Here is a 14,925-nt window from a genome sequence, read left to right as displayed (position 1 = left end):
AGCTCGAAAATTCTTGCACTGGGGTGACATGGGCGCAAGGCACCGACCTTGTCCTGGCGCCTCACGATTCCCCGCACTGGGGTTATGATATTTAGTTTGCAATGGCTGCTCACTGAGGAAGGGGGAAACGACCCGCTGGTGCCTAACCTAACCATGCTCCCTCAAAAGCATCGCACGCTCTGTGGGGCTGAGGTCGCTGAAATGCAGGTCGGAGATTTTGCGAGAACTACGTCATTGGGTTCGGGAACGGGATCCATCGTAACGCTGGCAAGATGCCGGTGCAAACGTAAACGAAGCGATGGTAGCGACCCCCGATAGATGCCTTAAAGGTGCGGCGGCGGTAGCTTTCATTTTGGGCAGCTGCTAGACCGCACCGCTAGCCACCAGAAATCACGGAGTCTCCGTTTACGTCACGTTACGCGTCACTCCGTCCTGTGACGTCATAAGAGTTCTCGAGTTTGAATCGGAGCGGCGGGAAAATCTTTTTAAACTTCGAATGCAAATTTCTTTGAAATAAATGCATCTTTCGCCCCCGGACAAGCGGCAACAAAGCCATGAAATGCCGAACTATCAGATTTTGCTAACAAAAAAAATTTGATGGGGTTCTCCTCAGTGTCCTTTTAATAAACAAAGAAAACACGTAAGGTACAAAAGTTATTCGCTGTTAAATATAGTAGCTAAACAATTCACAAATGTTGATGGACAGGTGATCGCGGCGATGCCGTGTGGAAGGCTGTTGCAGTCCGTGGCTGAGCATGGAAAGAATGACGATGCAAATGTAGTAGTGCGCATACGAGGCCGGGCAACTTGAAGGGGATGACCAATGCGGGAGGAAATGCGTGCTGGCGGATTGATGTAGGGCGGGTGACGAAGTGAGCTGCAAGAAAATTTATGAAACAAGCACATACTAGTGATACGACGTCTACAAGCTAGAGATGTTAAGCCTGCCTCCGCTTTTAATGATGATATACTAACATTATATGAATAGCACGAATATATAAATCTTGTGGCTCGACTTTGTACTGATTCTAGGAAATTTGTTACATAATTTTGGTTAGGGCTCCAAATAGCAGAGGCGTATTCTAATTTAGAACGGACAAGTGATTTGTAGGCAAGTAATTTTGTTTTGTGGCGCATGGCGTAGATGTCGTTTTAAGAATGCAAGGCTTCTTTTAGCGGATGATATGACTTTTGTCACATGCGCGTTCCAGGTTAGATCATTGGACAATGTTACGCCGAGGTATTTATAAGTACGAGTTAATTCTACCGTGACGTGAGAGATTTTATACTAGAGCAGGAGAGGATTACGTTTTCGGTTAAATGGCATGAGTTTACATTTATTGAAATTTAGTTCCACGAGCCATTGATTACACTAGTCCTGTATGCTGAATAAGTCAAGTCATTCTGGAGGGCTAACTGATCAGAGGCATTATTGATTGTGCGATAGATAACACAGTCATCGGCAAAAATACGGACGTTACAAGAGACATGCCTTGGTAGGTCATTAACGTATATTAAAAATAATAGCGGGCCAAGGACTGATCCTTGCGGAACACCTGATGTTACGGGAAGAGAACTAGAGGCTTGATTACTAACGTAAACATACTGGGTGCGGTTAGCCAGGAATTCGCTTATCCACTGTAATATGTTAGGATGAAGGTTTAACCATGAAAGTTTTAGTAGCAAGCGTTCGTGAGGTACTTTGTCAAAAGCTTTCACGAAGTCCAGGAATATTGCGTCAGTTTGAAGGTTACAGTCACGGTTCACATGCAAGTCATGGATGAAGATAGCCAATTGTGTATAGCAGGATAGGCTCTTACGGAAGCCATGTTGAGCAGGATGAAAAAAATTAATAGAGTCAAGAAAATTCATTATGTGGGAATAAATGACATGTTTGATGATTTTACATGGCACACTTGTTAAAGAGATGGGGCGGTAGTTAAGGGGTGATTCTTTGTTACCTGATTTGAAGATTGGAACAACGTTCCCCTATCGCTGGGTATGCTACCTGTGGGAAGTGATTGTGCAAAAAGTTTTGATAGATACGCTGCGGAAGCATGGCAAGTATTTTTGAGGAACTTGGGGGTGATTTCATCAGCACCCGCAGAAGATGACATCTTGATATTTTCAATAATACATATAATGCCGTGCACAGAAAACATGATTGAAGGCATATGCAAACTCGGGTTGGCAGTTGCGGTAGAAAGTGGCATATCAGTTTCGTGTGTGAAGACAGATGAGAAAGCGGTGCTAAAAATATTTGCACATTCAATGTCACTGGTCATCTTGCCAAGTGGGTTAGCTTGTGTGACGACCGGAGCCTGTTGAGGATTTAGTACTTTTCCAGAACTTCCTTGGGTTATTTGTTAGGATCTTGGGCAAGTTAGTTCGGAAAAATGCGCGTTTGGCATTACGGATAGATTGCAGGTATGTGGATTCGGCTGCGTAATATTTGTTCCAGGCGCATGCGCTCGGGTTGCGTTTTGCTGCACGGAAAAGTCTCTTCTTTTGTTTTTGAGTATTTTTAAGAGCTTTGAAAACCATGGTTTGTTGTGACTGGCACGAAATGTGATGGTGGGAATGAACATCGTAGTGAGTTCGGCAATTTTAGTTTTGATAGTAAGCCAGTTGTCCTCAAGTGATCGAGCATCGAGACCCGTATCAAAGTTTGGAAAGAACGCCATCAAATGATTATTAATTTCTTTGTAATTCCCTCTGTCATAAAGGCGAATTGTTTTATGGAATGTTTGGCGCGATTCCGGGATGACGGTGAAAGTAGCGTGTAAAACTTTGTGGTCACTAATTTCGCGGTGGTAAGTAAGCGACGATAAACTTTCTGGATGATAAGTTAGAATAAGGTCCAAGATGTTGGAGGATTCATGTGTGACAAGTGTGGGTTCAGTTACTAACTGGGTGAGATTGAAATTCAAACAAACGTCAACAAAGTTCTTCATTTCGGTGTCGCCTGTTGGTGTTAGGTTCAGCCAGTCGATGGATGGGTAATTAAAATCAACAAAAAGAAGAATGCGCGCATTGGTATATTTGCCAGTTATTTTATTTAGACTATTGTTTAACTGTGAAGAAAAGACGACTACTGAAGGGGGGTCTGTAGTAGACGCCTAGTATGACAATTTGTGGTACAGAACGATAGATTACCCATAGTATTTCAAGCTCCGATTGGATGTTAATAACAGAACAAGGAAACAGCTGGCAAGTGGCAATAAGAACACCACCTCCTCGTGAGCCCTTGCGGTCCTTGCGAAAAACGTTAAAATTCGGTAAATCAGCTAAAATTTCCGGACCGGTGACATCGTCTGTTAGCCACGTTTCTGTTAGTACGAGTATATTGCTGGCAGATGATGAAAGAAGATTACAAATGTGTTCACGCTTTGGGAGGAAACTACGTATGCTGGTAAAGATAACAGAAGAAGAAAGATTTGGCAGTTTACCGCAGAAGGCTTTTACAAGGAAGATTAGTAGCGCGACGGTAAGTCGTATGCTACGAGATTTCATGTACCGATTGTGATGACTCGTCGAATGCATAGCCTTCAGAACCGATGCACAAGGTTTTGTAGCGCAAGGAAAATTTAGTGGTAGTAGCTTTGGCAAACTTTACAAGATGCTTTCGCACTTCTCGGACAGGTCGTGAAAAGTCCTCCACTATGCCGTAATCGGTGCCTTTTAACTTACTACCGTTTGAAAGAATCAGCTCCTTGGTTATAAAAAATGTAAATTTGACTATTATGGGTCGAATGCGGTCAGGAGAATGGCGCCCGAGACGGTGAGCCCTTTCAATTTCTACGGGGTCAATGGATAAGTCTAAGTGATCACGGCAGAGGCGGAGGACTGTTTCTTCAGATTGGGGGTATGTTTCGGATGCATTCTCATCTTTAATGTTGTAAAAAATTAAATTGTTACGTCGCGAGCGATTTTCGGTGTCATTTAAACGGGCTTCTATACCTCGGATTTTTTTGGCTGTTTGAGTAGTGTTAGCACAGATTGTATCCATGTCAGTGCGTAGGGTTACAACACCTTGATAATGATTTTCCACGGCGAATAACCTGTTACTAGGATCAGAAATAGCTTGTACCGTAGTTGTAAGTTGATTTCCAAGACCTTGGACCTTGACAATTAATTGTGACTGACCATAACACAGTTTTTTAGTTCCTCTAGTACCTTTTCGGGGCCTGGATTTGATTCAACATCGCCAGCCAAGAGCAACAGTGTACGCATGACACCAGCACATTCAAGGGCAATAGAAAGGCAGCACTGTGGGCTCGGTAGCTGCAGGAGACAGAAGTTGCTCGATTTTTTTGTGAAAAGAGAGTATTGCTTACTGACCTGCGTAGCGAAAACGAGCGGGTTTTATGGCTGCATCGTGGCACAGCCACCGAATTCACAGGGCGCCGAACGCGGGTGATGCGCCGATATAGTCGCCATGTCTGTCGATGACCATGGGTGAGTCCGGGGGTAGTCGAGGAATAGCAGAGGTGGCGCTGCCAGAGAGGCTGAAGCCGCAGGCTTCTGTGCAGAAAGGCCAGCGGGAGGTTTGAAATGAAGGGATCCGATGGCAGAGGCGGCATGCGAAGGGGTAGGAACCAGGGACAGGAATAACATCTGGGTGACGAGCGGTGCAAAAACCTGCGTAGCGAAAACGAGCGGGTTTGATGACTGCATCGTGGCACAGCCACTGAGCCCACAGGGTGCCGGACGTTGGTGATGCGCCTTTATAGTCCCCGTGTCTGTCGCTGTCAATGACCATGGGTGAGTCCGGGGGTAGTCGAGGAATAGCAGAGGTGGCGCTGCCGGACAGGCTGAAGCCGCAGGCTGCTGTGCAGAAAGGCCGGCAGGAGGTTTGAAACGAAGGGATTCGATGGCAGAGGTGGCATGCGAAGGGGCGGGAACCAGGGACAGAAATAGCATCTGGGTGACGAGCGGTGCAAAAACCTGCGTAGCGAAAACGAGCGGGTTTGATGACTGCGTCGTGGCACAGCCACCGAGCCCACCACTGAACCAACGCACTGAACCAAGTGCACAAAACCACAAAGGTGCATGCATTGTCATGATTACAGTTGTCTAACCCTGGCAGGCCACAGCGGTCGTCACATCAGTATTCTGCCCATTGTCAGGCGCAGAATATTTAACCATCTAGCACTTGGCACTAGTGGTTGAAAGCAGAGAGTCATTTCTGGCTCATAACGAGTCTAGCTTGTGTGTTTTCTGGCACTCTACGTTCAATTTAAGGCAAGTAAGTCTAGACCAAAGTATTTTTTTAGTTTTCTGACGGATGGTAGCAAGGGCATTCAACTATTTCGGTGTCATATGAAAAAAAAGTTTCTGTCAGGGGGTTTTTTCCAGCTGAAATTTTCATCCACTTCCAATGGTGAAAGTTATTTACTCTAAAACAACCACTGTGGGGATCTGCCCTGCAGTCCCCTGTGTAGACTTTCCCGCGATGCACCGTGCAGCAGCAGCCTCGCCTCGAGGAGGAGCATCATTCCCTTCTTAGTTACCTTAACTAGGGCGCCAGCGTCGCAACGCGACAGCCTGCTCGTACGCGGGAGAGGGCAGAAGGCTCTTCGGCTGGGATCATCGGCGCGAGCAGACGTGTCGCTCGCGGCTCCGCTCTTCGCCAGCGGGGCGAAGCAGCGACGGGGAAACTCGCTCCCATATCTCGTCCCATCCGGCCTTCGGAGTATCCCTTGCCCTAGCGTGGGCGAACATTCGCTCGTAACCTTGCTGGTGAGTCGGACAACCTTGATTCATTAGCGTACCTTGTTGCTAGCTGGCGTTATTGTTGCTGTAGCAATATGCCTGTTTGTGTCAGCCAATATGTTGTTCCTTTGTTCCCTCAGAGCAAGGGCCGCCGTGGTCAGTGAGCGCTCGGTAGCGTACGCGATCACGGGGTGGGGTCTGGTGGTTTTGAACTGTGTCAGCCGCGGTTATATGAGGGAGAACGTATTTATCTCCCCAATAAAACCCCACACCGCCTAGGCAATAAGGAATAAATTATTTATTGAAGTGCACCAGGTGACTGGAAACAATGTTGCTTCAGTTCTGATTTTTCAAACTACCAATGAACCCTTTCCAGAGTTATTGGTTCATGTTATATGCGAAACAAGGAGAGAGAGAGAGAGCATATGCACTCGGATGGGAAGAGACAAAGGTGGACTAAATTTCAGCACTGATAATTTCTGTTCTTAAACATAAAAACTTCACCACTCAATTTATTCGAGATGGGTGGCTACGAATCTTAGGCACAAAATGAGGAAAGAGAAGCACAGTGAACAGTACCTGTGTAATGTAGTCTGCCATTCACCTTGCTTGTCGTTGACTGGAAACCTCTCTATTGTAGTCCTTGTCCGCATCATCAGCTCCTTTCAAATTTGCCCAATAACAGAAATATCAGTTCAACTGTGCTCATGCACAAGCACAATTATGTATTCTAAACTTACCTTCATCATGTCTTCAATGTCAAAGACAAAAGGAGACTGTCCAAAATTTGCATCCACCACCTCACCTGGTGTTTGCAAACCAACAGTGGGGTACAAGTTGGGCTGTAAAGAAAGAGAAAGAAAAATGCATAACAAAAATCAAGCATATGAAGTAATCTTATGCTGTTATATGTCCTTTTGATTACTAAAAATGAATTCTTGACTAGTCCCAGTGATCCCACTCTCCTGCAATACATCATGCTCATGAGCACACCTTACATGATCTCTTCAGCAAAGAATGTCAACACAAAGGATGTCGAGCCAGTTCGAACATAACTAAACAATAAAATATGATGTGCTCACAATGTTTGCCAATAAAACATGTCATGCCAGTTCAGGTAGCATGAACATGAGAGCAGGCATAAAGGCACTGAATCACACCGAGGAACTTCATGAAGACATTACCGGTGATATAAAATTGAACTTTCAAAATGGGTAAAAGCGTCACAAATCTATGCAATTATGCCTTATGTATGTACTTGCGCATGTGATGCACACTATGAAAACAGGTATGAAGGATAGTCTTTTATGCTCTGGCTATGTACCAAAGTATACAATAATAAGTGCAGTGATTATGCTCAGTTAAATGCACACAGTTTGTTCGAGATGAATGTTCCAAAGCATGTCAGCAGTGCACACAGTGTGAAAATCCTTGTAGAGCCGCAGAAGCTAGAAAGGCAATTTTAGCAGAAGTGCACTGGCCATGCAAGGGATGCCAGCACATGCTTACGTGGGTATTTGTGTTGCCACATCTGATAATGAAGGTTTAACTGTGGCTCTGGGTTATCAAATTGAAAAACGATGGTGCTCTTTAATCAAAATCAAAATAGCATATCTTGCTTCCCATTTTTCTGGCTTTCCTACCCAAGTTCTCAAAACGATAAGGTTTTCAGTTTTTTTTAAGTGTCCTTTTGGCATTCGAAATGTTATACTAGCACTATATTTTGAATTACTGTGCTACAGACAACTCGCCATGGTCACTCTAAGGCTTTGGAGTTCAGCTGCTGATCCCAAGGTTGCGGGTTTGATCTCGACCTTAACTACCACACACGATGTACTACATCCATCGCTATGGACAAAAGTGCCACTGGTGAACACTCTCAAGGTTAGGTTACATACAATATAAATACCCCCGAAAGCAGATGAATGGACAGCCGTCACCATAGCTTAGTTGGCAGAGCACCGCACACGAAATTTGGAGGTCGTGGATTCGGATCCCACTGGTAGCATACCGCGTGTTTTTCATCTACTTTCTAATCTGTGATCTTTAATCCATAAAATAATTACATTATAAGTTCCCATTAACACCGCAAAATAAAAAGAAACACTTCCTTATACTTTCCTTCGTTTCGGAGACTGTTAGCTTCCTTCATAAAAATGTCATAACGAGCCCCTCATTTCTCTACCTTTGTGTGCTCTAATTATGCATGTCAGAACACTGAAAATCCAAATGATTCTTTTTCTTCAGGACTATAGAGAGAACAAGAAAGCAGGAGTTGCAAGAATGCCACCACAGCCTATAACAGCCTACAAATGCTTTAATAAGGTAAATTCACAACATGAATGAAACACTGAAAAGCAACAATAAATCTGTTAGCAAATGTATAGTTGTAAAACTTCACAGGTTACAAATTTTAGCGATTCAATAATCGGCAGCTGTGGCAGATCTCCTACAATTTATAAACTGTAAAAAGTTATAACTTAGTCGTTCAGACTAGTAACACTTTACAGCTATGGCCGCGGACACAGGTTCTCACCGGTAAGTCTGTAAAGGCAATACCAAGATTGTGGCCGTTCTTTGTGTAGAAGCACAAATTGTCGATTAGGTTGACACCACAACCAATCACGTCACCAGTTGTGAAAGTTGGGCCATAAGGCTGACCAGTTCCACTGGAACAAAAACTATGGCCATCATCACCATGGTACCCATAAGAATGTTTGTCCCAGCCTGCAAAAGCATCCACCAAAGAAGTAAAAATCATTTTCTTGCACAATAAGTTTGACTATGTTAACTAGCAGCAAACAAGGTTTACATGATGCCTATACCAAGGGAAGGGGTCAGAGCCTGAACCCCATACATTCCATAAATGTTAAGCCATATAAATTTACATTTGAGAGAAAAATATACGTTCAGATTGGGGCAGTATGGTTCATGCATAACAAGGCAGCCCATATCAGTTTCCTTGCTAGCACTTGGTACAGTGATGCTAATAAAGCCAACCTGCATTTGTGTTCTGCCTCTTGCTTCTAAAATTTTCTTTTCGAACTTATCCCCTGATGAAGCGACGCAGTAGATAACAGGCATAAAAAGGTAATTAAAATCATCAACAATGAACTGAAAAACTCCACTACAAAATAAATACAAGACATCCACTTTCTGTTCAGTGCTTTCAGCTTCGCTCATCAGTAAACGTTTTCTAAACGGTGCATTGAACACATCAGATTTTTTTGTTTTAACCCTATTTATAAGAAATCTACTCGGAGTTCAAGAATCAACTGTAACCATATTCTACTTGGACAAGAAGGGTCCTAAGGCACTACAATAAGACGCAAATGTGCACATTGAAAGTTCAAGGAAGTTTTTTAATCATTTTTCATAATAAGAAGGCCAATGCTCAAGACTTCTACAGCCTTGCACTATGTCAGTTTCCTACAGGTGGTCACTAATCACTTCAGATTCATCAGCACAGCACTCAGCTGGGGCTGCCAAATGAGAAACCCTTGCTTTGTTTTTTTTTTCTCCTTTTCATGGTACAAATATTATTTGCAGTGCAGAACCTTTTCAACTGCATTAACTCTGATACACTGCCTTCCCTGTGCAGAAAAGTCAAGAGCACACTGAAGAGTGTGTTACCACTGGGTGAGTGAGCGCTCAGACTTGGGCGAGGATGTAAGCAAGGAACTGTGAAAACGATAGTTGCCGTATTGTCTTGTGGCAATAAGCGGAGTGCAGGTGGCAAAATGCTAGTGCAAGAAAAGCGGCCAACCATGCCAAGGAATGAGCCCAAACCAGAGTGCCTTCGATCTAAATGAGCTAAATTATAGACCACGGTAAGAGCTGTGCAGAAAATGAATTGAAAGCTCTAACAGATACAAAAAAAAGTATATCTGCCATTATTATTCTAAATGTGCACCCCTATGCACTATATAATGCTTTAGCCTCAAACTATATCGGAAAGTATCAAATTTCCCAAACTTGGCCATATATTTATTATCTCATTCTGATAAAAAAATATGCACTTCTTTTTTTTTCATACTGTGCCAAAGATGTAAAAGAAAAAAGTGTTCCAAAAGTCAACTTTCCCAAAATACCTAGAAAGGCAACGATTACCTATTTGAACACATGCACTGACACTAAACTGTCACGTAAACCAGTAAGGTGGGGAAACCTGGATCTTGGTGCTTATGTGCATCTGTACACAAGTTATTTTTAGTGTCGTCTTCATTGCTACAAGCATTGTGGAAGTCTGTACAGTATACGAAACTCACACTTCAATAACTTTAAGAAACGAATTTGGCATGTTCATCATGACAGTCGAGTGAGCTGTTGCCAGAAGTAGTTCTTTTCCCCAGCTGTACCACAGCAACTGATATTTTTCATGTCTGCTGCCACTTTCTTTTTTATCTTCACCGCCAAGTGAAATTCCTACCAAATAACACACCCATTCCCAACTTATTCTATCCTCTGGTCTCAAATAGACCAAACCATAACCATCTAATCAGCCTTATTCACCTCCTGCACATGAAGCAAAAGAACACTGGGCTGGATGAGTAGAGGCAATATTCAGACTTCTACACTCAATATTAGTGATCCCACAAGCCTGCTATGGTTGGCTAAAGCAGTGGAAGCAGTAAAGTTGGTTCAGTTTTCATGACAAGTGCCATTACAACCATCGATGCTTATTTTCCCATGCAACAGAAAGCTCGGAGAATGCTAGGGTTGTGAAAACAATGTACCAACTGTTGTGAACTTGATTCCCAATATGCTCAATCATAAACAGATATACCCTGGCAACATATGTCTGGAAATATATTGCCTACAAAAGAGTAATAACAATAATTAGTTTTTGGGGAAAGGAAAGAGCAAGAAACAACTTTGAGGCCACTAATTCTGGATGCAGCTCTCAAAGTACTATGGTGACATGTTATGTCAACCACTTATTTAACTCATTTAAATGAATGAAGAATTATTCCAAGAGTGGCATGCCTTTGAGCTAGCAAGTGCCTACTAACCATGAAAGCAAACAATGCAGCAGTCATGTCGAGTACATCTTGGTAGAAAAGAAAATGTCACTCCCTTGATGGCCAGTCCAGTGAAGCTTTCTACCATAACTTACAGCCACAACCGCTTTCCTTTCCTCAACCAACAGGTGCATGTTACACAGAATCAACCCTCGCAGGGGTCAAAGCCAGAATACTGGCCCAAGATCTACCACTGGCCCTGAAATTAGTACAACTACATAATATGCCACTCCTTTCCGTAATGCTTCTAGGTCTAGAAAGTATTTATGATAAACTGCCCATGATGATTACAGCTCAAACTTCGGTACTAAAACGTTAATTTTTTAGGAACACTAAAGATATCAGGAAGTTCAAGGTCTTGAAAACAAAACTTCCAAACTGGCCATCATTTAAAGGTAGTGAGGGTCAGTGCAAATTCTGATAAATGTAGCATGAGCCAAAAATACACCTCTTTAAAACATGGTTTGTTTATTTGGTTAAGCAGTTAAAGATATGAACTTCCAGATCCAAGACAGCTAGATAAATGGAATAGGTGCAAGATTGCAGCTGCACTAGAACGGTAAAGGGTTACAAACCTTTCTGTCGCAGCACTGAAATGCATACATAAAACAATTTTCCCCAGCATCCAAAAGGGCAGGCAAGGGACAGACACACATGCAAATACCAAGAATTAGCACAGTTGTATGTCCTAACAGAACGCACTAGATTTACAAAGGTCTGCACTTGGTTTCATCTCATTAAATCACACAGCAAAGAATAAATGCGAACAGAATACAACCAATGGACTAAATCTAGAAACTGACCAGGAAGTCTGTTCATGTTGACGCCCTGAGCAGAGAGGCCCACACCCATGTAGCCATCCCTGCCCTTGCTGACAATCTTGACCTCAAAGTAATAAAGGCCACACGCTGCAGGAATTGGATGTGTGGCACGAACACTAGCAGCATCTTTGTGGTTCTTTCCGATACCTGAAGAAAAACACACATGCTTAATGCAAACAACCAATTACACAAATATAAGCCATCTGTGCTATCAGATAAGAGGTAATTTTCGTAAGTTTCCAACCAACAAGAAAACTATTAATTGCTGCACTTTGGAGAATACAAATGATATAATACTTACGAGTAGAGGAACACATGGCTGTGCTAAATGCATTTCCTAGCAGGAATGCAAACAGCACATTCATATGTCAGCATGCATGAAAGCACAACTTTCACAAGTTGAGCGTGATCATCACGTTTCCATTACCATAAATGTGACGACACAACGCGTTATGCAGTCAGAAGTTTTCAACATTACTCATTAGCAATAGCTTGTTTTTTCCTTCTCTCTAAACTAGTGCATCACGACAACGACAGCATATCCTCAGTTTACATCAAGATCCCAACAAAAGAATACAATGATATGACCTAGGCAGTTTATGAAACGAACGCCACAAGCAATGCTGACTAATTTGAGTAATGATCAGTGTCTCCACCGAAGAAAGCTAGTGCCGTGCGCGTACATACAGCTCGACTGAAGCAAAAATCTTCCGTGAAACATTGGCAGCAAAAATCACCTCTTTGCTGAAGAAATTTTACTGCAAGGTCAGTCATCAAAACTGCCAGTAGGCCTAGAGCAGTAAGTGTAGCCAGTGTAGCTTACAAAAAGTAAACAAACAAATGTATTGACCCTCAGCTAGGGAAAGCCCACTGGCTTCGGGTAGCGAATGATAAACAATGACCAATACATAACGCAGGCATTCACAGGGGAATGTAACAAAGTATAGCGAAGCATAGTTAGCATCGTAAATCGTAAAATAACGGGAAATTAAAGCACGTAAAAGCCTAGTAACAATACCGTTTATTTTTAGTTCCCAACGTACTATCGAATTCTTGTACAAAAGGAGGCCAACGGCAATGGTAATCACGAGCACCTTGACATGACCTATTTGAACAAAATTCGAGCACGAGTTTGCTCGAGCAACGGAATCTGAGCAACGGTATCTGTCAGCAGCTTGGTAGCCCGTGAACAGCTGAGACTCTCCTTTCATGTGCGTCAAGACGGCATAGCTACAAAACCGCGAACGCAATGCACAGGACCAAAGTTATTTTTAATGCAGCAATAGCAGTCTACTCCAGCATGTTCTATTCTAAAAAACTTCCAAATGGTAGCACAATAGGAAAGAATTATAAGCAAATCACTCGAGATGAGCCTTTAGTACCACTAACCTTTATAGTGAACTCGAAGATTGTTTTGTGACAAGCCTATGTAGGTGAATTTGTCCTTTGGGCTCCAAGATCGAGGAAGGGGAGTTTCTTCTTCATTAACTGCGGGATACAACAACTTCAAACGATCAGTTGGTTGCTGCGAATACGATGTTGCAGATTCAGTTCCCCCAAAAGCCTGATTCATTGTCGCCATTGTATTGTAGTACGGAGTTACCCGGATGCGTTTACGTAAAATACGTCACTTCGTGTTTCCTCGACTCCAAACCCCCTAGCGGCAAGACGAATCAGCTGGAAAGAGAAAGCGGAACCGCGGAACGGAGGGGTGTGGGCAGAGTCAGCTCCCGGGCGCGTGTTTTCAAAGACCCTAAGGTGCAGCAGCGGAAGTTCCGGTGGCGTCACTAAACACAAAAACACGAGCAAAACAAAACAATTATGCCGCTTACATTTGTTTGAGCATACCACATAATGCACAAACTGAAATGCACTGTTAATAAAATGGTCTGCTGCATTAAAGCTTCTCAACAGCAATCCACTTTTTACATCGCCTTCGTTCGTCGCGCCATCTTCACGTCGGTCGACGGGGCAGCTGGCGGGCTGGCTGGCCGCTGGTTTCGATAGTTTTATCGGGAAGAAATGTGCATAGGACAGAGTATCGCGCTAAGGCACAGCCCCAAAACCAGCACGAGCGGTGTACAGGTTGAAAAAAAAAAGAAAACCGAAGGTTAGCTATGCCGAAACTCCGTCGCGATAGTTGTCGCGCGATCCTGTCGTACTCATTGGTGTGCAGTGCGTTTACTTTACGGCTGTGGCTAGAGTTCCAGACGGAACTCCAATTTGCCCTAGAGTTCTGTCCAGACCAAACCTAACCTAACCTAACCCAACCCAACCTAACCTAACGTAACCCAAACAAGAACTCCCAATTTGCGCTAGAGTTCCGTCCAGACGGAACCTAACCTAACCTATCCCAACCCAACCGAACATAACCACCACCACCACTGGACGGAACTGCAGCAGCAGTAAACGTTCCGTCTGGACGGAACGCTAGACACTCCGTTACTTTATTTTTGGTGATACGCAGGCTGACCCTGTCTTCTCTTACGACCATATTTTTCCGTCCCCATCCCAAACATATGCCCGCAAATATCGTAAATGGTCTTCTTGCTCCACTGGCGCTACTGTCCCGGCGCTGGCATCCATGCTTGGCTGGGACAGGCTGTGTCAACGATGAACTTTAAAGGAGACTGCTGAAGGTTAGATCTTCTGGAGCTCCGTCTCGATTGTTGTCATGCGGTCCTGCGGCGCTTGCTCGCATGCGGTGCATTTACAGCCCAGCGAGATCGAACGCAGCTGCCGAGCGAAGCTAGCAGATTTCACATTTTCGTAGGCTTCATACCGACCTTCAGGCCTAAATTTTTTTCTTTTGCTTCTCTCTGGCAGCTTGCAGTGCCGTGAAAGCAATGTCACCTTGCTGATTCGAACAAGGTGGCGAGCTGACCCAACACTAAGTGCAAGTTGAGGCAAGAAGATGAACAAATGCATCAAAAAGAATGACTTTCCTTTGCTTAGCCTCATTCTCTTTGTGCAGTCAAGAGAGGCACCGAGCACGAGTACAATTGCCCAGTTTAAAGTGCTGATGCCCTGCACACAGGAGTGAAGTGAAAGCACTGTCCTCACCACCTGAAGCCTGCACACACACATGAGAAAAGACTCCCTGTTGAGGAGGATACCACAAGGTCGTGGCAACTTTCTAGTAATCTTTTAAATCCAACAAAGAGTACTGCATACTAACATGTGTAATGTGTGGCAACAAAAATGCTGCAGCACCATTGTTAGTGTACTAAAAAAAGCTGCAAGAAAAACTTCCCAAATATTCAGCTTGCAGTTCAAAAGCGAACTGCTTTCAGCCCGGACTCCTCTCATCGACAGGTAGCTGTGACAAGAGCTGCTTATTCACGTACGCACATCACTTCACATATACG

General features: G+C 43.7%; 1 protein-coding gene and 1 long non-coding RNA gene across 3 annotated transcripts in view; one reads left to right on the top strand and one right to left on the bottom strand.

The window, feature by feature from the left end:
• Positions 1-13,175, bottom strand: part of RanBPM (Ran-binding protein M) — a 58,759-nt gene extending 45,584 nt beyond the window's left edge. The window contains exons 1-6 of one of the 2 annotated variants that reach the window (XM_077646653.1): positions 12,947-13,175; positions 11,859-11,894; positions 11,540-11,704; positions 8,252-8,442; positions 6,456-6,557; positions 6,295-6,377 (exon numbers count right to left, since the gene is read on the bottom strand). In XM_077646653.1, coding sequence (XP_077502779.1) covers positions 6,295-6,377; positions 6,456-6,557; positions 8,252-8,442; positions 11,540-11,704; positions 11,859-11,894; positions 12,947-13,139 — 770 coding nt within the window. In that variant the 5' untranslated portion in view covers positions 13,140-13,175. The remainder of the gene's footprint in view (positions 1-6,294; positions 6,378-6,455; positions 6,558-8,251; positions 8,443-11,539; positions 11,705-11,858; positions 11,895-12,946) is intronic. The other variant, XM_077646654.1, reaches the window with a different exon arrangement.
• A 357-nt stretch (positions 13,176-13,532) lies between these two features.
• LOC144113533 (uncharacterized) lies at positions 13,533-14,511 on the top strand. The gene is made up of 2 exons (XR_013310816.1): positions 13,533-13,667; positions 14,384-14,511. It is a non-coding gene; the product is annotated as an uncharacterized LOC144113533 (long non-coding RNA).
• The last annotated feature ends 414 nt before the right edge of the window (positions 14,512-14,925 follow it).

Source organism: Amblyomma americanum, chromosome 1 (assembly GCF_052857255.1).
Source record: "Amblyomma americanum isolate KBUSLIRL-KWMA chromosome 1, ASM5285725v1, whole genome shotgun sequence".
Classification (NCBI taxonomy): domain Eukaryota; kingdom Metazoa; phylum Arthropoda; class Arachnida; order Ixodida; family Ixodidae; genus Amblyomma; species Amblyomma americanum.
Note: the sequence above shows the minus strand (reverse complement) of the source record. Positions and strands in the feature narration are given on the sequence as shown.